The sequence below is a fragment of the Pseudochaenichthys georgianus genome, chromosome 23 (genome assembly GCF_902827115.2).
Source record: "Pseudochaenichthys georgianus chromosome 23, fPseGeo1.2, whole genome shotgun sequence".
NCBI lineage: Eukaryota > Metazoa > Chordata > Actinopteri > Perciformes > Channichthyidae > Pseudochaenichthys > Pseudochaenichthys georgianus.
The window spans coordinates 12,896,728-12,919,311 of record NC_047525.1 but is presented as its reverse complement, the minus strand read 5'-3'; the positions used below and the strand labels follow the sequence as shown (position 1 = coordinate 12,919,311).

Sequence of the window (22,584 nt, the reverse complement as noted above, 5' to 3'; positions counted from 1 at the left end):
CTGGGATTTTACCGTAATTCTTCTAATATTCGCGCACCCCAATATCACGTGCGGGCTGGCTTGACTGTGTTTTCCCAAGTGGAGGCTGGCTTGACCGCAGTAGCTCTACGATGACACACACTGACACATGCACACAGACGCGTGAACCGCTCATCATGCCTGACTTCATGTGCTCATCCGGGTTCTTTTACTGTCAACAAGCCAGCTGGTTTTCTGTTTTTCCGTTTATACACCAACAATATGTCTTCTAAGTGTATGTGCACACATTATACAACAATTAACCATTAAACAATGTATTATTAGCTTGTCATACTTGTAGTAAATAAAAACAAAACAAATAGGCTACTAGGCTACTGTCAAAACAGGTCAAAACGTGCAGTATTTTTAAATTTGTAAAGTAGAGCCACGTGAATTAGCCTGCTAATATGAGGGGGACGTCGGGAGTCGGGACTACCATAACAGGTTATAATTCAACATTTGAAACACAATTATGTTCATTTTAAATGTACAACTGTCTCAGCTTAAAGCACGCTGCAGAACGTGACATCGCTGAGAGAGCGCACTGAGCATTTTAGACCAATCAGAAAGCTGGTAGCTTAGTCTGGGCGGGGTCACACTTGTAGGTGCGGCGAGAAGATCGATCATCTATTCGTGGACTTTGAGGATAATGTACTAAAAAACATCCGACTGACAGTGCAGGAGAAGACTCATGCGGGGCGGAGAATGATTTTTCACAGCTATTTTTATGTTCAGGTTGTTTTAGGACGACTCTCTTGAGAATATCGAAGGAACCGTGTCTACATAACACGACGAGGAGCAGCCTGTTTCCACGGTGGACCGATAGCAGAAACAATTTGTATTGACAGGCTAGTTAATCCCTCTGCTTCTTGCTATTCATTCAGAGTGCAGGTAGGCTATACAGAAGTGTTGTAGTGCATCATTATACACGCTTTTTTCCCCAGAAAAACCGGTTATACAACGCAACACGAGATTACTGCCTGTCAACGGACTGGGTCCTAAAGCCCACCGGGTTGCACATCTTGCCCAAATGGTTCAGCAGCCTATACTGTTTTTAAATTCTTCGACATTATGGAAAAAGTTCTGTTAGAACAAGTTTAATTGCAAACTTGGACTGTGTCACTAAAGAGCAACGAGCCGTATGCTTCAATAGCATACGAGCTGAAAAACATACTTTTCTTTTGACATTTGGATTCCCTGTGATCTGGTTTGACCTCCTTCGATATCTTTTTTGAAATCAAACAGTGAGTTGGAGTAAGAACATAGACTTATATAATAACACAAAGGAAAACTAGGACTCGTCCACTTGAGTAATGGTCATTAATACGATCCACTGGTTCAGGAAGGGCTTGCGGCTCCACGACAACCCGTCGCTGAAGGACTCCCTGCTGCGGGCGGATACTGTCCGCTGCGTCTACATCCTCGACCCCTGGTTCGCAGGATCCTCCAACGTTGGCATCAACAGGTGGAGGTGAGCATCCACACACGCGTGCATCCATGCATTTCATTGTAACAGAGGAGGCACCATTCACATAGCCCCTCACAGTGATCCATGCACTGATGCACGTCTGGTTAATGGCACACCCATTACCCCACCTGTTACCCCACCTGCAGCAAATGCATGCAATGTACCTTATTTGCATAATAGTTGTGCTTATATCCGATGATTAGTCAATACATCGATCGAATTTAGATTTTTTTTAAATTATAATCGATTAAATCATTTTTACAAAACAAAGGTATTAAAACAATTCCTATATTCTCTTATTATAATAATAATCATGAGTGATTATTTTTGATCATATGTTATTGTGATATTTTTGAACATTTTGCATATTTTTGACAATGTTTTGACGTTTCATAGACTAAAATTAATAATGATTTATTTTTTTAATGATTTGCAGATCATTAAATAATCCATGAACATCTGGATGCTGTGATTTATTTTCATATAATTCTAAATCCCTGCCCCTTGTTACTCTTCTTGCACCAAATGCAGGTACTGTGCCATATTTGCATTGTGCTTTTGTGCTTATGTCCGATTTTAAGTTGATGAATTGATCAGTCAATTGATTTTTGGACATTCAATGATTATTTTCGGTTACTTTTCAAGCATATGTTACTTCCAACCCCTAAGAAATTATGTTTCTGGCTTTTCTGTCCCTTTTTAATAAAGTTGCAATGATGAGTCGACTAATTGATTAGGCGGTTGGAAACTATTTTGATGTTGTCAGCATCTTAAAAATATATTTATTTCATGTATTTCTACTTTATATATGATAATAACCCCTATTGACCCCTTGATGACTCTTTATTGTGGTTTATTGTAACTGTTATGCAATATCTGTTGTGCTTGTTGGTGCACACATTGGCACCTTTATCTATTAAAAAGTACAACAATGTTTTGTGTGACTCCAAGAGAAAAGTACACAACATACCAAATATAGAAAGCATGTCAATCATAACAGCATGTTGCATTTGTTTACAGCAGGTGTTTCCTTGAGATGCCACTCTGTATGTTTTGTTTATTATGGCACAGAAGGAAATTTTAATCCTCTTAAATGTTGCAGAAGATAAACATTGTCTGTCTCTACATTCAATCAGATAATATCATAAAACTGTTTGTTTTACATCATCTGGATAATGACTGATATAGTACAGAGTACAGACATCATTTGGATATTTGTTAACACCATAATGAACACTTATTGATAACATTGTCAATAAGATGAGCGATAATTGGTTTGCACTCCTCCATTACATCATGATTACTCTACCCAGTAATTATCATAAACCAAACATCACTTGACTTCCAGATACAGTACATGATTAATAGTGGTAACAAGTAATGGGTCGTTTCTCCTTCTTAAATGGTGAGTAAGATCTTAAATTGGGTAAACACTATTTTGGCATGTTGATCCTCATTTCCCTGCTAAACTATAATTCATGTGTGATCCAAAATGGATTGCCGTCTATAGACGTTATAGCTTCTCACTACTTACAGCAGCAGCAGCACTGCTGGTACTGGACTGATGCAGTGTCAAAGACATTAGTTAATTCTCCCATGGGGATTAGTAGACACTTGGCATAAATAGACCATTCCACTCTTCAAAGTGACTAATGTGCTAAGTCCTGAGATAAAAATAGAGAAATGTCTTTGATTTATTTTGGCCTAGACACAGTGGTAATGTAATAGTAAAGAAACAAACGCTATTGTTTCAGTAATTTCTGATGTTAGCCTGTCAAATTATAGGATTTACTTCTTTTTGTGATACATGTTAGATTATCTGCATATTAGGACTATAAGTGGAAGACATTTAAAGATTTCACGTTACATGTGGTGTTCCATAGACTTAAACGATTATTGAATAGTTGGAAAAATGTCAACACTAATACCCACACACCATTGGTAAAGAGGCAAATCATGAATAATACTTACATTTTGTAACTGACATTTCCTGAATTCATTAAGTGTTTGCATGTATGAGGTCAAGATAGGGACATGCTTTTTAAGTCTGGTGTATGAAGCTTTACAGGCTCAAGATAGGAGTGAGGTGTTATGTGAGTGTATTGTGCAAACGCACTGGCTTTATTCTCCACCTTTATAGCCCTAAAATCAATCCTGCTGAACCTCGTTGGCATCTTATTTAGCCAGCCTGCTCTGTGTGACCCAGACATTAATTCATCACCACCCCGAACACGTGTGCTGTAGCCTGCAGCCAGCTTACTGCCTCTGGAACTCCTGTATTAAGGCTTGCATATGCACACCTGCTGCAGCAGAATGGAACAGCTCTGAGCTTCACAGTGCAGTCGGTGTCTCGTCGGATGTTTGGGCATCCTCTCCCGGCCACTGTGCGCTCTAGTTTGCATATGGTCCCATGCCGTCACTGGAAGAGTAGGGCAGCAGCACCGACAGCCTTTTAAGGAGCGTCCATGTTACCCTTCCACAGTTATGCATCAGCAGTCTGTGGTGACGATACAGAGCTCCCACGCAGATCACTCAGTATTCCCTGGTTCATTACCTTTAATTTATTTAACATCCGATGTCGACATAAAATGTGAGATTCCAAATCTCTTCTTTATTAAGGCCATAGGTATGAAAATGTGTCATCTTTAGCGCTTAATACAACTTAACAGTCTCAACCACCTCTAAACTAACAGTTAAATCAACACCACTTCTAAACAATTTCAACATACCTGAACATTATAACTTGCATGAAGGCAGGATTCACTGAAGGACTTTTGTATTGTAATGACACATTGTACTGTCTAAATCCAAATGTACTAATGTGCCCCTTCTAAAAAAACAACAACAACAACAACAACAACAAACTAACAGGTTTTTATGACACTTAGACTAAACAATAAAATAGTGGTATTGATAGTTATCAAGCTCTGGAACATTTCTGTCACGCTGATGCAACGTGATGATAATGCTGAAGGCTATCAGAAGCTCACTACAGCCTGTAGCGTCTGTAATTAGCGCTTGTTCTCACCCTCCTGCTATCGTTAGAGTAGCTTATGAATCAGTGAGTAGGGAGTATCCTCAGTGCAGGAGGCGGCCAATCACAGATTACATAACCTCCAATAACTTTCCCTCTCCACCGACATCTCCATGCATTGCACAAGTAGGTCAGTGTGTTAGTAGTGAACCTTCTATAGTCTTTTTGACCTATTTTTCCTCCTCTGCTGCTGCTTACGAGTCGACCCCTATTAACTCTCGTAACAGCGTGAGCTAGGGCTGAAAAAAGCAATTGAAACCTACTGTGGACTAATGCAATATCCAAATAGCAGGAGGCAATATTACTTAAAAGCTAAATATGTCTCAAAACCACTCTTAATGAAGTGTTATGGTGTTGCAGAGATGTTACAGCCTACAAATCATATTCTACCAAATTATCAAAGAATTGTTTTTTGTTACAGATCCTCAAAAAAGAATAGCAACACTATTATTTACATATTTGTTCAATTCAAATAACTACCTGCTATATTGTGAATCATGACACTTAGCCCAAACAAGGGCTACAACCAACAATGATTTTCATTATTAATTTGTATTAGTTTCTTTTTAATATTCATACATTTCTCTTTTGGTCTAAAATAAAAGCAAATGAAAATGTTTGGGATTTGCTAAGAGCTTTGTTTTTATCTTATCACCCTAGATAAACAGGGTGTCTTTGTAGCGTTATGCTGACCCTGGAGTTCAGAAAAGCTTATTTGTGATTTATTAGTGATATTCCGGGACTTAATACCAGACTGGCAGGATACATCTGGGCTGAGATATTAGAGGGCTTTTCAGTGGCCATCAGATAAGACTGGGTCTGCCTCCTGATGCCTCCAGTGAGCCGGATTTAATATCAGTACAAGACCTGATTAGACCTGGATGATACAGGAAGCCTCCTACAGAGTGTGGTACCTATAGCAACAGAACAGGAAGCACCACCATACTGCCTCTCGGTCTGCAAGCAGGTGTGTGTATGGCAAGGTTTCTTATTTTGTAAGGAACATGAAAACAAAGGACAGTTCTAATTTTAACGAACCAGTTGGATTGTAATCATGTATCATAGTCAATTCTGTGAATGGGACACTGACAAAAACGGTAAAGGTCAACATGCTGTTTGAAAGTAACACTGCAGTATAAGACATTCTGCTGCCGAAGCATTTCACACTTTTATTCATGAAAAGTGGAGGTTCAATTAGGCTTTTCTGAAGGGATGAATGTTCAATTGCACTGTGTAGTTCTACTATATTCAGGTCCAAAATACTGCAGTGATAATGTGAGAGGTGAAGGTTGCAGACAGTTATTTCTTATAGGGATGAATTGCCGTATACATGGAGAGAGAGATTATTTAAAGTTAAATAAAGCCATATACCAGGACACTGTTAAAATAGAGTCCCCTGCAGCAGTTGCTTTCATGCATTTTTAAATGTTGTTATAGTTTCAAGGATGTCCTTTTCCCCCATGTTATCTAACAAGGACATATTTACCCCGAAATGCGTTTCTTCAGCAGCAATAAGATGTCTGCTTGTCCTCCTGTGTCCCCCGGCTTCCAGACATTATCTGGGTTAAACCTTTCTGCGCACGTTGTAGAACCTTCGGATTATTTTGGGAGATGAATTGAAATCCCCAGGTGGCACATGTATGAATACTTGCCTGCAGATTGGGTGTAGAGAATCCAAACGCTTACGTCCCTCCTTAAATTATATTGATCTCGTCTTATATCCTCATTAACGTGAATAAAATGGCATTAAAACCGCACGTATGCATTGTATGTGCAAGTGTAAGGACAGTGGAACTTGGTGAAATTAAATCGGCATTTCACTTTCACAAGAAAAACGTCCATTGTTTTGTAACAGTACTAGCACTTGTCTCCTCTCTGTCAACCACAATACACATTTTCATTTTAATCAGGTAACTTTAAATCCTGGAAGATTTCCTGTGTGTCTGCACCATGTTGTGGACACAAGAATATTTTTTAGATTCTTGGATTAGAACCTAAACAGGTTTAGCTGTTTAACCTTCAAACTTTGATTGAAAGTGAACACATGGTCTCTTTTTCCAGCTTCCACTTGTCATCTTTTTGAACATTCAGCTGTATGTTGTTACTCTGTCCCTGTTGTCCTTCAGGTTCTTATTGCAGAGTTTGGAGGACTTGGACTCCAGCCTCCGTAAACTCAACTCTCGACTGTTTGTGATCCGAGGCCAACCCACTGATGTCTTTCCCAGACTCTTCAAGGTGAAGTCTGATTCACCATTAAAGCCTTAAACAAACCCTGTTTAGTTGATTCTGTAGCTAACTTTTGTTAATTCCCTGTTCTCCAGGAATGGAATATTTCTCGTCTGTCCTTTGAGTACGACTCGGAGCCCTTCGGGAAAGAACGAGATGCAGCCATTAAGAAACTGGCCTGTGAGGCTGGTGTGGAGGTGACTGTCCGCATCTCCCACACACTCTACGACCTGGACAAGTGAGTTCATTCCATCCCTGACCCCTTTACCACTTTTGCTTTAAAGCCAACTCTTTTTGGGTTTTCTTTTCATTTAGGATTTTCGTTGTGAAAAACCCAGTTCTTCAGTAGGAAGAAATATATTTAGTGCAGCTGTTGAATTAAAAAACAGATATAAAAACAAATAAATCAAATGAATGTTTCACAATAACTTATTTGGGGAAAAGCATTTAAGCAAAATGTCAGCAATACTTTTAACTTAATCTGTTCCAGTTCTTTACACATAAACAACAGTAAAATGTATAAAACAAAATGCATGAGAACATGTATAATGGGGAAAAAACTAATTTAATTGGATGTCGAATAAATTGTTGTGAATTGTGTTTAGTTTAGGCTAGTTTTTGGTATGGATAAGGGCATTGTTACTGGAGTATTTATTTAAAAAAAAAAGGGGTTGTAGGTTGTTAGAATTTGTAAAAAATAAATAAAATAAATCCAGGTTCCGCGTGACATCTTAATGCATGTACATTGAACTTTATCTCTGTGTCTATTTGGTGTTTGACTCTCTGTGTTCTCTTTTCTCTCCTGCAGGATCATAGAATTAAATGGGGGTCAGTCACCTCTGACCTACAAGCGGTTCCAGACCCTCATCAGCAGGATGGATGCAGTGGAGGAGCCTGCAGACTCCATCACGGCAGACATCATGGGGAAGTGCAGGATGCCTCTGTCCGAGAACCACGATGACAAGTTTGGTGTCCCCTCATTGGAGGAGCTGGGTGAGAATCAGTAATCTTTGGTTTGTGGTGTGTGTTCAGATAGAGCATGACCACACATTTAAATTATTCAACATTATAGTCAGATCTTTTATATTTTTTAAATGTGATGCCTCCAGGTTTTGATACTGAAGGTCTGTCCTCCGCTGTGTGGCCGGGGGGAGAAACAGAGGCCCTCACACGACTCGAGAGGCATCTGGAGAGGAAGGTCAGTCAAACCAGATAAAGAAGGACTAGCTTCTTTCTTGTTATTTAAAAGAAAAACCAGCAACTTCTAGCTATTGACTAAACATGTTTTCCTTATTACGTAAGGCTCTTTTCGATAAACCTTGCCACCTGTTGTGATATAACACCATGCTGTCAAGTTTTTTCATACCTGATCATTTCTCCTTGTTTCCTTCAGGCGTGGGTGGCCAACTTCGAGCGTCCCAGAATGAACGCCAACTCGCTGCTCGCCAGCCCGACCGGCCTCAGCCCGTACCTGCGCTTCGGCTGCCTCTCCTGCCGCCTCTTCTACTTCAAACTCACCGACCTGTACAAGAAGGTCAGTCATTAAAACACATCTGAACAAATGTAGTATCTAAAATATCTGATGAACACTGTAATGGTTAAAGTGGGTTAAAATGTTACAAATTAGAGGGTTTGTCTTGGACTTTTTATTATTCATGCTGCATTTATATTATTTTGGATTCAAAATAAAAACATTTATAGAAGTCTACTGTCTCTTGGCACACTGCTATTTGATGATCTAGCCTACATCTCCTATTTAATGGAGTGAGAAAACTAATTGAATTGGATGTTGAATAAGTTGTTTGTGAATTGCGTTTAATTCAGGCTAGTTTTTGGTAAGGATTCAGGCACTGTTACTGGAGTATTTATATATATATATATATATATATATATATATATATATAAAATAATAAAAAGGGTTTTAGGTTACTTTATCTAGTGGTTCCCTATTTATTATCTGTATTGAGGTGATGTCTTTCTATGCTGCGCTAGCTTCCTCTTGTGGTGTGATGATGAATTCATACTCAAAAGCAAACCGTTACAGTCACAAAAAGGAAGTATGATTAAGAACAATATATTATTATAAATATATTTATGTATGCCTGGCTGTTTTTGTAGACTTCTGTATCTTCTCTAATACTCAGCATTTTCACTCAGGCTTTATTCCTGATTTTAACAAACTAATCAAATGTCATTTCTCGACCCCCTCAGGTGAAGAAGAACAGCTCGCCCCCCCTCTCGCTCTACGGCCAGCTGCTGTGGCGTGAGTTCTTCTACACGGCAGCCACCAACAACCCCTGCTTCGACACGATGGAGAGCAACCCCATCTGTGTTCAGATCCCGTGGGACCGGAACCCCGAGGCGCTGACCAAGTGGGCGGAGGGCCGCACAGGCTTTCCCTGGATCGACGCCATCATGACGCAGCTGAGGCAGGAGGGCTGGATCCACCACCTCGCCCGGCACGCCGTCGCCTGCTTCCTGACCCGGGGGGACCTGTGGATCAGCTGGGAGGAGGGCATGAAGGTAGACATTTGCAAGTTTTATTATCTACATTTTATTTCTAAATGCTATTTGTACTTGTTATTCTGTTCATTCTTACAGGTTCCCACAGGTCCTTTAAAAATACATATAAGGCATTGAATTCATTCATTCATCTAAGTATATACTTTCTTGCTCATATCTCAATATTGTTTTAGTTTGTTGCAATTTACATTTTCCTTTTCCTACTGAAATGACCAAGTTTGATTATTAAAATGACCCAACCTTCTGAATCATAACACATTTTACAGGAGAACAAAGGGAATTAAATTTTTTAAGGCATGTCTGGCTTTAGAAACATGCCAACAATGAGGTTAATATACCCTTTTTAAAGCTATTTAGAAAATAAATCCAAATGTATACATTACTTTATGTGATATTAACCACATCTTGGCTTGTGTGTGTGTTCAGGTGTTCGAGGAGCTGCTGCTGGATGCAGACTGGAGTGTGAACGCAGGCAGCTGGATGTGGCTCTCCTGCAGCTCTTTCTTCCAGCAGTTCTTCCACTGCTACTGCCCGGTGGGCTTCGGCCGACGCACAGACCCCAACGGAGACTACATACGGTATGCTGAGAAAGTCATACCTTTTAATTGTTGCTGGGATGCTAAATTGATATCTTAATAGCGAGTGTTTCAAGGTTCAAGGTTCTTTATTTGTCATACGAACATAGCTATGTCAATGAAAATCTTAGGTTACAGGCTTCTCCAACAGTGCAACACAATAATACAGAAAAACTGAAAAATATGTTGCAAGTAAATATTAAAAAGTAAATACAAAAATAAAAATAGTTTTAAAAAAGTGAAATAAGAGTCCATATGCAAGCTATTGGAATGATATATTAGATAAATATTACTAAGTAGCAGATGAATGTTATGGATGTTGTTACAACAGTTCAGGTGTTTAACAGTCTTTTTAACCTGTGTCATGATGAAATCATACCACAACGATAAATGACATCCCCATAAATTCTTCTTCATCTCTTCACTCAGGCGCTACCTGCCCATTCTCAGAGGCTTTCCAGCCAAGTACATTTATGATCCCTGGAACGCTCCAGAAGGTGTGCAGAACGCAGCCAAGTGTATCATTGGAGTGCATTACCCCAAACCCATGGTGAACCACGCAGAGGCCAGCCGGCTCAACATCGAGAGGATGAAGCAGATCTACCAGCAGCTGTCCTGCTACAGAGGCCTCGGTGAGGACACACCACCAGATGCATCCACTTATTACAAATCTTTATTATACCACCACAATTTAACGAGAGGAAAGTTAATACATGTGAGTTTTTAAGAAGTTATTTAAAGAAATAATGCAGGTTTAAATGCTGAGGCAGGTTTTACCCTTCAGAATATAAATAACTGGTCATTGCTTATTTTTTAATTTGGACTTAAAAATGACATAGACCATTTTGCCCTGCCTGCCTCTGACAGCTTCCCATAAATCATCTGTTATATGCAGGGGTAGGTTCAGGGTTATGTAAGGAGTTGAACAACACAACAAAGTTAGATAACATTTCAGTATTATACAAATGTTTTAATGCAATTTAAGAATGCGAAATAAAATAGAGAAAAATCTGTTCAGAAAAAAATAATAAAAATAAAGCAGTCAAATTAAAAATATGTATCTAAATAGTTATAATAATATTGGAATACTACAATGACATTTACAAAAATTAAATAGGGTTAGGTCACGTTTTTAAATCTCATTGGTCAAGGCATTCTTAAGACCGTCAACATAATCATGTCAACATTTATAACCTTTAGAGAAAAGAAAATAGCCAACAAGAACTTGCCTTGTGCTACAGGTTAGGTAACCTCTAAAGTAACTATAGTCTGTATCAGCTGCTGACTGTCTGTCTGTGTCTTCAGGTCTTCTGGCTTCAGTTCCCTCCATCTCTAACGGTAACAGAGAGACGTCCTCTGAAGGGATGGGGTTGTCTGCTGATGGTACACACAACGCTGCTGCAGCTCCATCTGGTGAGCGGCATAATATGTGCAATAGCTTTTTGTTACTTACGCCATATCTCTGTAGGTGAAGTTGTGTCGAAGAACAACATTCAAATGTGTTGTCTTCTCTCACAGGCCATCAGATGCGCATTCCCTCGCAGGGAGACTGGCAGAGCGGCGTCAAGGAGTTGATGCAGGGGGAGACGCAAACCAGCAGCAGCTCACAGCAGCAGGGTAGGATTCCTCAGCTAATGCACATGTATTCATCTGTTTGAATACATTCACACTGGTCTCAATGCCTAATGTGTAACTTCCCCTTTTATATCAAATGTATTTTCTTAGTTTTGTCACCCTTATGTTGTTGTGAATTTCTTGATAACTTCTCGGCTAATCCTTGAATCTTGCTTGATTTCCAGGTTATGGAGGCAACAGTAGCAGTATGCTGAGTTACAGCCAAGGTGCACAGCAAATTCAGAAAGGTGAAAAATCACATTATTTTATACCAAAAATGGTGCACAGCTTCACATTTTACTACAGCGTATTATATTTATTCAAACATATGAATTGGTTGAAGATGTATCTTTGGATGAAAATTCCTCCTTAGAAACAGCCTGTGAAGTCCAATACCTTTATCATAAGCTCTTTTTTGTATTAAGTAACAGATATAGTAAAACTGTATTTCTGGGGCAGCTTCCTAAACTGTTCTCTTTGTTACATCAGGACCTGAACACCACGTCTCCACTCTGTCCGGTGGGAAAAGACCCTGCGAGGACCCCAGGAATGGCAGAGGCTCTAAAATCCAGAGACAGAGTACACACTAAACGTACGCTGGAAACTTATTTCAAACCCCCTACGAATAATTAGAACGAGTAGAAAATACTTTTAATGGGGACATATTATATATTAATGTAAGGTTTTAGTATGAATGCATATCACTGAGTTTTTGGAATCTTCTTTTGCAAGGAGGTAGGTGAGAAAAACCAATGATTTGCATTCAGGTACAACAGGATGAGTAATGATATACAAATATTCCTTTTAACAGCTATATTTATGTTAGAATTCACCAGAAATATTAATACTTTTCCCATATATATATATAAATATATCATGTAAAGCCAATACATCTTCCCCGGCCCAGTTTGCATTTATCAGGAGTGATGAGTCATTTGCTGAATCATTTGTTGTTGTCAGGTAATGTGTGATTTCTCTCCCCTTACAGGAGTATTTTCACACAGCCAACAAAAAATGGACGTTAAGACTTACATTTTTGTCCCAGCACTTGACTGTTGCACTTTAACAGGAGCATCATTAAACACACTAACCGGACTGAATATTATCATGTGGACATCAAAGCACTGCGACGCACTGACGAGTCTGAAGTGACTGAGTTCTTATCTTTAGCTTAACGTAGTCGTGACAACAGTCCGTGTGTATATAATGAATTTGCTAATGTGACATACAACTTGTACATTTGAATATTGTATGTGCGTTTTCTCTCTATGTAGCCATAGAGCCATTGATATATTTTTGATATATGAAATCATTGTGGATGGAGCTTTGTTTTTTTTAACATTTTGAATAAAACAACCTTTTTAAAATGTCCATTCAAGAGCGAAACAATTTGATAAATCTTGTATCTACCCTAATACAGTTGCCTGTTCTCTCATTTATTCGACTATCTAATTTGACTCCTTTTTAAGCCGTACAAGATGTCTATCAACAAGTGTTTCAATCATTACTTTTCTCTTTCTGCTACTGATTTTAACCTCAACACTGCAGAGGCCATATCAGTGTTTTATCAAGTTGTTGCCAGATCAACCGTTACTGAAAAAAGCCGACAGAAATACATATTCTTCAAATCTGCCACCTTGTATAAGCCCTCAATAAATGTACTACATAACGTCTTTGAGCACTATGAAGAAGCTACATAAATACCATGTATTATTATTTTAGAGAGCACTGCTTTACTTGCGTCTTGTTCTTTCTAAGTGGTGCTTCTTTTAATAAACTTGATTAACTATACAAATGGTTTAAGTCTATCTTTAAATGTAGCGTTGGGAACTGACAAACCTATTCAAATGCAACTTTTTTAGGTTATATTTAGTAATACCATTGCGCTGTTGACTGTACACATCAAGACATACAGCAAATGCATAGGTTTGCCCTGAATATTGACTTTTCTAATTGAGTCTGAACGGAAAAGCAGCTTTTTAACACCAAAACGATAAAAAAAAATACAAATACATAGTTAAATGTGCCATTTATTTTACATGATAAGTAATTACATCATTTTGTAAGTCCAGTAGTACATCTTGATTAACAAGGATGGCACTCATTTCCATGCTTCACTATTCCAGTTGTCACAGAAGATACAGTACTTGGTGGTTTTCTGTAGTTGAAACAGTGTCATATCTTCACTCAGCATAATGAAGGCCACAGGCGGAGAGGTATTAGTTTCACAATTAAGTTGTTCTCAACAGAAACAACTGTATTGCTAAAGGTTTGTTTTTTACTTGAACCTGCCTCCCTCTTTATTGTGTCTTGCAAGAATGATGCATTTGTAAACCCCTCCCAAAATCAGCATCAAATAACATTTTCCCGCCAAAACAATCACTTTATAAACAGCATATTGCAACTAGGAATGCGCAAGATATCTATTTTTAAGTTATCACCATGACATCAACGTACATCTACACTGAGTAGTTTCAGTAGAAAATTGCACTTCAAAATGTAGCTTTTTTTTGGTGCAGTTCAATTTGTTCAATAAAACAATAATGCATTTTACGTTTTACTTAAGTATACTGAAAGCACCAGAACAGAGCATACTTCTCTTTTTTCTAATCACAAGTAAAATCGTTATCGCGATATTCAACAACTATTTGCATATTTTCCTCATACTGTGCAATGGCAGCATATCGATACATTCTGTCATTCAGTCCTCAGCAGATCTGAGAGGAGCTACAGGGTTGAAGAGCGGCCTCTGCTGCCTGAGCTGCAGCTTTCCATAACTCATCTCAAAGTCGTTCTTGGTTCCCACGACAACGTCCAGGCTGCCGGAGCTCACGTCGTACCCGTAGGATGCCAGCTTCTGGATGCGATAAAGCACGATTTGAGTGGTGAGCTCCAGGACGTTTGGAGATTCCTTCACCTGCTCCATGCTCACTCCAACATCCATCAGTCCGTGAAACCGAGCCACCAGCGTTGGTAAAGAGTAGTACAAAATGGCGGGGCAGTGGATCACAATTACCTTGAGTTCGTCTTTGGAGCATTCGAGAGCTTCCTCAATGAAGGCGAGGGCCTGCTGCATGCACTCAGGCCGCAGCTCTGCGATGGAGGCTCGGAGGCTGGAGACCAGGCCGAGGAGCTCCTCCGTGGAGAAGCCCTGCTCCCTCAGGAAGCCCAGGCTGTCCCTCCAGGCTTCAGCCGGCCGCAGCAGGATAAACGGGTTCTGGCTGAGGAGTTTCTGCAGCCAGATGCGCAGGTTGCCTTCATCTCCGCCCAGGTCCAGGTAGGTCTCCCTCAGCGTGTGGATGACCTCCTTGTTCAGCACCACGGGGCGACTGAAGCTCTGCGGGGCGCTGGCCATCAGCTTTCCGATGATCCTGTTGCTGAGGTGCAGGCTCTGGAGGTAGAGGATGTTGTCCCGCTGGTTGCTATAGTGAGTCAATGTGAAGAAGGAGGCCGGGAACTTCTCGATGATCCTCATGAGTTCATGCTTGTTGGGGCACACGGACACCCAGAGGTCCCGCTGAGCGGCCACGTCCTCGGGCCGACAGAGGACCGCCTCAGGGTGGGTCTCCAGGATGAGAGCGATCACTGCTGTGTCCGCCCCCATGTCCCTCAACACGTCAGCCGTTTCAGACACATACGAAGATTTCTCAGACAGAACCCAGGCTTTGGACTTGCGCACCTTCCGGATGTCCACCGACAGCTCGTAGAGGGAGTCCACGGTGAGCTGGTTCTCAGGTTTTTTGTTGGGGGATGTCACTGTGAAGGCTGAGGCAGAGTTAGGGACGAGCAGCCTTATCCTCTGGCAGTAGGAGCACAGGGACGCAGTGGTGACACGAAGCATAGTGGATCTGCACGGAGAAAATAGAAGGTATAAGTGCATCAAAGTGAACACCGTAGACCTTTAGAAAAGGGATGGAGGAACAAATTGATTCCGTATAGAATCGACATTTGCATCTACTAAGATTCTGAATCATAAGAATTTCAAAATAATGATTTTTAAAAACTTCTTAACTACTGACTGAGTACCATTTACAGTACAGATGCAGATCACTCACATTTATTTTTGAATAATGCCTACGAATATAAATGTGTTGTTAAACAGTACACAACATGTAAATTCCACCATGAAATTGAGTAATCGGGGATCCCCAACAACCAGCAAATGTTTACATTTCAAAACCTTTAAATAAGAAATAGTTTTCACAAGAAAACCCATGAAGAAATCTAAAAGATTAAAGTCAGAAAAAACACATCAAATAATGTGTTGTTTTATCCTTGACTTAGTTCTAAGACACAAAGAAACTATAAAATGAACACTTAAGTTATAACCCCTTATGACTTCATGGACACTGCATACTGCCACTACACACTACACAGTCCTATAACTGGAAACAAATAAAGATATCAGAACATTTAAAATATAGTTAAGACATGTGATGTAAGAGTAAAGTTGAACTTAAATGCATGAATAATCATGAATGTTCTCACTCAGGAACAAACAGAGGGAACACTGTGTCCTGACTCCTGAGTGCTGGCACAATGCACATAACATGTGATATGAGGGCTGTTATCTTGCATAGGCTATGGTAAAACCAGTGCCACACTAGAGACCGACAAAGCATGCACTACGTTATATGACAACGTCGAAGAAAACACACTGAGAAAATGTGTTTGTGTGGAAAAAGAATGAGCTCATTTTACCAGCTTCCGACTCGAGCCTTTCAGCCAGAGGACTCCGATGTGTAGACTGCCCTGCTTTCATAACATGAGATGGGGAGCTGGGCGGAGTCAGAGAGCAGAAACACATGATAGACATGTGAGTGCAGCCCGGAGGGGGGCGGTGTTAAACATCATAAACATATCTACCTGATTTCTAATTTAAGGAAAACAACAACCAGAAAGTTCAGTAGACAATGTATTATTGCTACTGGGGAAATTTCACATCAATAAAGCCAAGTTCTCAAGTTGTTAAGATAATACTTTGAGTCTAATTTATAATTAAATCACATTTATAGGGATTAGTCTGAAGTCACATGAGAGTCCACACAGAAGGATAGTAATGGTTCTTTTCACAGATTATTTAAGCATTTGAATTAGTAGGAACCACTTGTCATTGTGTTTTATTGTTTCATTGTCTTTTGTGTGTTCTTTTTCTTTTAAAATATGTTTGAACATGTCCCTTTGTCAAGGTGTTTTGTTAATGAGAGGGCACAAGATGGAGAAACTGCCCACATGTGAATATATCTGTTTTCAAAATGCGCATCTCTTCAACAAATAACATAGTTTTCGAGGAAATTGTCACAACCTTGGCTTCAGGTTGTTCTGTTTCCTGTTTTATTTTTGAAAGGACACTCACCACTTGCCTTCGTGTGTTTGTTTTCCCGCCAATTTGATTACCTGACCCGCCCTAATAGAGAGGCGAAGTCACGCCCATCTACTTCCGGCCCATGGGACCCCGGAAGCGAAAAATTAACATTGAATTCAATGGTGAGAGAACACGTATCTTTTGATCCCGTTTGAATTGTGCCACGAACTACACATATGATGTTTGTCAATCTTAAACAATAAGTTCCATGTCAAAAAAGTCACATTTTGTCGTAAAGCTGTTGAAATATAAGACTATGAAAAATACGCGACTACAAAGACTACAAATCCCAAATCCCATTCTGGCTCGCGTAAGTGATGTCACAGGCGATAATGCTCCAAGTGGTTGCGACTCGTAATTAAAGCGAAGAAGAAGAAGAAGAAGAAGAAGATCTCATAACTGATTATTCCCTCCAATAAATAAGAGATTGCTAAAAATAAATTCACTTTTACAAGATGCCTGTGTGCTTTGTACCAGGTTGTAATCACATAAGTGATCATACTTATAGATCATAGCTCGTTCTATCGCTTCCCGTCTGATGAAAGGACCAGGAGTCGTTGGACCAAACATATCAGGTAATACACATGTTGTGCATGGAACACAGTCAAGCTAGCTACATAGCTAGTAGCGAGCACGTTAGTTAGCATCACATTACTTAGCCTTGTCATTTGTATTAGCCTTAACATGAAGTGAACCCAAATGTTAAACAGTAAGAGTAGTCATGATGGTAAGTATTTTGTGAAACATTTGAAGAGTAGCCTATCGCCCCCTCCACCAGGTGCTAAGGGGGCGGGAGGTAGGCTAACGGCAGATTAGCATCTGCGATCTTTTCTACTTAATGCGATCTGCTCAAATGGTTAACATTGAACATTAAAAGATCAGGCAGTTCAGGGAGAGTCGAAGGAAGGCAGGCAGGCAGCTTTGCATGACATTTATTTATTTATAGAAGGACCATGCATACAAAAACATTAATCTCAGCAAAGAGAAGAGATGCAATATGCCAGATTATAGCTAATAGCTAATTTCCATCTGTGGTCCATTCTTCTGGACGTGTTTCATTGTGATGATAGTGAGTCAATCTGTTTGTTGGAAAGACAGTAGTTGAGTGATTACTGATAGAACATTATTAAAAGAGATAATTATTCAAAGTGTTGTTACTGACCTTTTTCTCTTTTATTTTCTTTACCTCACCTGTAACTGCTGAGACCCTGAGGAACATGCACACTGGACTGACCTGCTCTGGCAACCTGATTTCCACTGTACGTAATAGTATTTGGTTATGGTATATTATTTATATACATCAAAGGCACAATGCACCCCCCAGAGACACACATGTATTGAGTGTGATATTTTGCATAGGTCATGTGAAATCATCTTTACACACTAGAAAACTGTAGGAGCGGCAACTTGTTTTGAAATTGAATTTTTAATATCCGATAATAAAGTTGATCTGTTTTCTTTATTCTTCTCTCTTCCCAGCTCCATCCATCACCATGCTCTGTTCCTGCAGGTCCTGCTTGCTAATCAATGCTTTATTTTTTTACACAATTACAAATAAAGTCAATGTATTGTATGACATGAAGTTGTGCTTCATTCAGAGACAATAATACATTCATTCTGCCTTCAACTGCACAATGACTGTGGACTGCACCGACATCCATGTAGCTGCCCCCAGTAAGATGAACCAAGCAAAGAGGGTCAACATCATGCCCAAGGACATCCCGCTGCATCCGCGGAGAGAGGGGTTAGACTGACCTGAGACCAGCACACCCAAACACAACGGCTCTTTTAAGAGCCACCTACAGTTTCAAAGAGTTGCAATCCTACGTTATTATAATGATTAAACTGGTTCATGCATCACTTAGTTCACTGAACCGTGATGAATGAAATAAATGAGTGAGGTAGTGGTTTAAATAAGTTACAAAGACATTAATATATGAGTAACAGGTCAGTGTAAACACAAGCTTCTGTCAATTATGGATCACTCAAACTATTTATATAAAAATATGTAATAAAGTTCTAAAACAAGTATTCGGTATATTCCTTGATAGCTTTTGGAGAAGGTTGTTTTTAAGTTTACTAAAATCTATCGTTTCAACTGTTTCACTTATAAAAAGGAACAGGTGAGTAGAGCATCATTGAGTTTCTTATTCTGTCAGTAAATTATCCAAATGAAATGTTTATCATTATTTTATTCAACCCTAAACAAATTGATTGTACCTTTTTAATAATGACCTTACATGGTTAAGTTAAATTAACTTCAGAAAATCAAATCTGTTCTGAGAAAAAACTAATAAATGTTTAAAGATAGGAACTTGCCATCCCACTGAAAAACAGTCCGTAGAGATTTAAAGGCGTAGTTGTAGTTCAGTCCAACGTTTCATTTGGATTCATTTCTCCAACAGTCAACTATTTTCATAAAGAATATATATATTTTTCAAAGTCAACTTTATTGTCAATCTTACTCAGTTTGTGTTTATAGACAGAGATCAAAAATACTTTTAAATCAAATAAAATTATACAATTTACAGATATGTATACAAATATATATATATATATATCCTATATAATGATGGTGGACACTTCACCTCCAGCAGGGCAGATGGCTGCACAAGTCCATCGGGGGATGCTCCCAAAACACCGACTCACTCACAAAGAGACCAGACTCGAACACTGTCTCCTGATAGGCCTGCACAAAAGCCTTCACCCCTTCGGCCTCGTTTACAACCCCCCAGTTGACAGCCATGACTCCGTCCAAGTTGTACCCCCCGAGCACCCTCTTCATGAGGGACGCGCATGGAGTGGATGAAAGTCCCGACCGCAGCACAGCACCAAACTTGCTGGCTGTCAACCTGCCCCGCCTGTGTAACTGCCACTTTGTCCGCTGTCCTCCGGTGGCTGTCTGGATGGCAGCTTGCTGGTCTCTGCTCAGTCGCATTGAGGCAAGAATTGCCTCAAGCCCCCATGCCCCTTCACCAGCTCCGGCACGGTGACAATGGCCTGATGTTGAGGCCGCGGTTCTGGCTCAGGTGACAAAAGCCATGCCACGCCACACTGTGCGCCCCTCAGTGCAGACCTGAACCAGTCTACATCCTGAGTGGCGATGTATCTGGCCAGTGGGTTGTATGTCTCCTCTCACTGTTGGTAAAGTTGAGACACCGGCTGGACTACTTTGGAAGTGCCAGGCTTCCTCCACTGGCACTCAACATCTACCATGTGGAGCGATCTGCCACATGGCACATATTGCCAATGCTGCAGCGTGGCTGCATTTGTACATCCCCCGTGCACAATCACAGACAGCGCTCTGCATCGCGCCATCGTCTCCCATGCAGATCTGTACAAATAAAGTAAGTACCATGTTTGTTAGCATGCTATAATAGATTGAATGAGCAATAATACAAGGATGGTCCGGATCTGGGGGTGGGAGGGGTTATTTTTCCATAGTTTTGTCTGATTGTTGTTATTGTTTGTTTTTTCTGTATTTTTTGTAATGTGTGTTGTACTGGTTGTGATTGTACATTGTATTTTTCTAAATGTGTATGAATACATTTTTGAAAAACATTTGATCAACAATAAAAAAGGATTTGGTCAGGATCTAGACTCAGTGTGTAGTTTATTAATTAATCAATGCTCTCTACATTAGGAAAACACATACCAGTGTACCCAGGGAGTCACACACAGCTGTGACTGGATAACCAAACAAATTGACAAGATAACCAAAACCCTTGAATCTACACACAGCAAATAAACTCAAATGACACAACGAGATGTAAAAGGAGATCACACATACAGTATAGTCGATATAAAACTGGCCGCTTCAATCTGAAGAGCAACTAAAACAAAACACGGGAGTTTACCTTGTTCTTGTGAACACTAATGTTATCCACAGCATACACACAGACCACGACGTTCTAAAGGAGAACACTAGTTACTGAAACAAAACACGTTAGTGTACCTTGTTAGCTAATGTTAGCTAGCTGACATTAACGTTACACATTGCACTCATATTACTCACCAACATCTTGTAAAGCCGGTCCCGCTGCTCTTACAGAACCGACTAACTCCCCTTTCGTGTATGTACAGCTCTCAACGTGTCCAGACTTGTAGTCACCTCGTTTTATACTTTTATTCTCATTCTGAAAGAAACAGGTGAAATTTGCTAACGTGACGGCCATCTTTGTGATGGTGACGCGTATTGTGCGAGACCAAAGAGGCTTCTCAATACTCAAATTTCCCCTCCTCGACTCCTCGACTCCTCGGTCCTCCGGTAGTGACCCGGAAATGAATTTCAGCGCGCCATTTTGAAGGACGTCTCATTTCTCTAAATGCACACCGAGGACCGAGGATCGAGCATCGAGGAGGCTCTCTGGAGGAGCTATAACCGAGGATACACTGATGGTTCCTCCACGGCTCCTCCGCGGATGCATTTCCGGGAACGGTGGAGGCGTGACGCACGGCCGGACTTATCTCAGCCAATGACAGCTCTGCATGCATCCCCTGGATATTATTTGAGAACCTGCTCTCATCGCAACGCGATGTTTACAGTGAGAACAGCTGTGAGGTCCTGCAGAAAGCAGAGCAGTGTGTAAAATATATATCACTCAGTACAACAGGCCTACTCTCTTTATTTGCTTTAGTTTAGTAGATATCTACAAAGAGTCCATATTTTTCTAAAACCATTTAGTGCTTCACATAATAAAATACACAACGGCTGTAGCCTGATTATGCTTTAGCAGCTGTAGGTGTGTGTGGTACAGTATGTAGGTGTGTGTTGTACAGTGTGTAGGTGTGTGTTGTACAGTGTGTAGGTGTGTGTTGTACAGTGTGTAGGTGCGTGTGTTGTACAGTGTGTTGTACAGTGTGTAGGTGCGTGTGTTGTACAGTGTGTAGGTGCGTGTGTTGTACAGTGTGTAGGTGCGTGTGTTGTACAGTGTGTAGGTGTGTGTGTTGTACAGTGTGTAGGTGTGTGTTGTACAGTGCGCAGATGCCGCGGACAGACGGGTCTCAGTTGGTTTGATGTCCTTACTTTTAATACTTGCAAATACAACTTTTGGCCCGTAATTTCAATTCCCCATTTCAGCGACCAGAGAGAGAGGGGGGGGGGGGGGGGGGTATATCCAGTCTCTGACTGTGTTACGTTATTATGAGAGTGCTCTCATACTTTAAATTGTATATATTTATATAAATATATTTGTGTGTGTGTGTCCGCATCTGTAGCCTGTTATTGTCTCATTATACCGCACTCTCAATGAATTCAAATAAAATATGTGGGGGAACAATGTTCAGCTGATCTAACAGAGATTATAAAATATGACAAAACACTCGACAGCTGATGCAGCTGTTGCCACGTCATAATGAACGGACGTCGCTTTAATATGACCGCTCAGAGGAGAGGAGTTCTCATTTCTTTAAACGTCTGCTGCTTCCCCTCCTCTCTCCTCGGTTCCCCTCCTCGGTCCTCCGCTCGCATCTCCTGTGGGCGGGTCTAAGTCTCGAGGAGGGGAGTCGAGGAGGGGAGTCGAGGAGGGGAAATTTGAGTATTGAGAAGCCTCTCAAGAGACCTGTAGTTCACTCAGCGGTTTCACACAAAAAAATGTGTAACTTCACAGTTTTACGACACATTTTAATTTTTTTGACTTGCAAAATATTCTTTTAAATTGACAAACATCATATGTGTCATTCGTGGCACAATTCAAACGGGATCAAAAGATAACCTTTCTCTCTCCATTGACTTCAATGTATAATTTTACGCTTCCGGGGT

At 40.3% G+C, this 22,584-nt stretch overlaps 2 protein-coding genes across 3 annotated transcripts; one reads left to right on the top strand and one right to left on the bottom strand.

Annotated features, from left to right (window-relative positions):
- Positions 1-600: 600 nt before the first annotated feature.
- cry1a (cryptochrome circadian regulator 1a) lies at positions 601-13,212 on the top strand. Of its 2 annotated transcripts, none has more exons than XM_034074864.2 (14): positions 601-1,489; positions 6,647-6,755; positions 6,842-6,984; positions 7,555-7,739; positions 7,856-7,944; positions 8,140-8,280; positions 8,958-9,269; positions 9,696-9,847; positions 10,274-10,476; positions 11,150-11,257; positions 11,363-11,461; positions 11,644-11,685; positions 11,948-12,050; positions 12,447-13,212. In XM_034074864.2, the coding sequence occupies exons 1-13, from the start codon at positions 1,332-1,334 to the stop codon at positions 12,046-12,048; spliced, it is 1,842 nt and encodes a 613-aa protein (XP_033930755.1). In that variant the 5' UTR covers positions 601-1,331; the 3' UTR covers positions 12,049-12,050; positions 12,447-13,212. The 2 variants fall into 2 exon arrangements, with proteins under 2 accessions (XP_033930755.1, XP_033930753.1); XM_034074862.2 differs by having other exon boundaries at positions 11,644-11,706.
- Positions 13,213-13,470: 258 nt separating this feature from the next.
- Positions 13,471-16,243, bottom strand: mterf2 (mitochondrial transcription termination factor 2). The gene is made up of 2 exons (XM_034074949.1): positions 16,160-16,243; positions 13,471-15,306 (listed from the first exon to the last, which is right to left on the bottom strand). Exon 2 carries the CDS (start codon positions 15,297-15,299, stop codon positions 14,160-14,162), a length of 1,140 nt encoding a protein of 379 aa, XP_033930840.1. The 5' UTR covers positions 15,300-15,306; positions 16,160-16,243; the 3' UTR covers positions 13,471-14,159.
- Between the last annotated feature and the right edge of the window lie 6,341 nt (positions 16,244-22,584).

Bases quoted from the DNA above. Each gene is read 5' to 3' on its own strand.
- cry1a (XM_034074862.2), top strand. From the start codon at position 1,332: ATGGTCATTAATACGATCCACTGGTTCAGGAAGGGCTTGCGGCTCCAC. The intron at 8,281-8,957 runs GTCAGTCATTAA...CGACCCCCTCAG, and splicing joins TCACCGACCTGTACAAGAAG to GTGAAGAAGAACAGCTCGCC. The intron at 11,462-11,643 runs GTAGGATTCCTC...CTTGATTTCCAG, and splicing joins CAGCAGCTCACAGCAGCAGG to GTTATGGAGGCAACAGTAGC.
- mterf2 (XM_034074949.1), bottom strand. From the start codon at position 15,299: ATGCTTCGTGTCACCACTGCGTCCCTGTGCTCCTACTGCCAGAGGATA.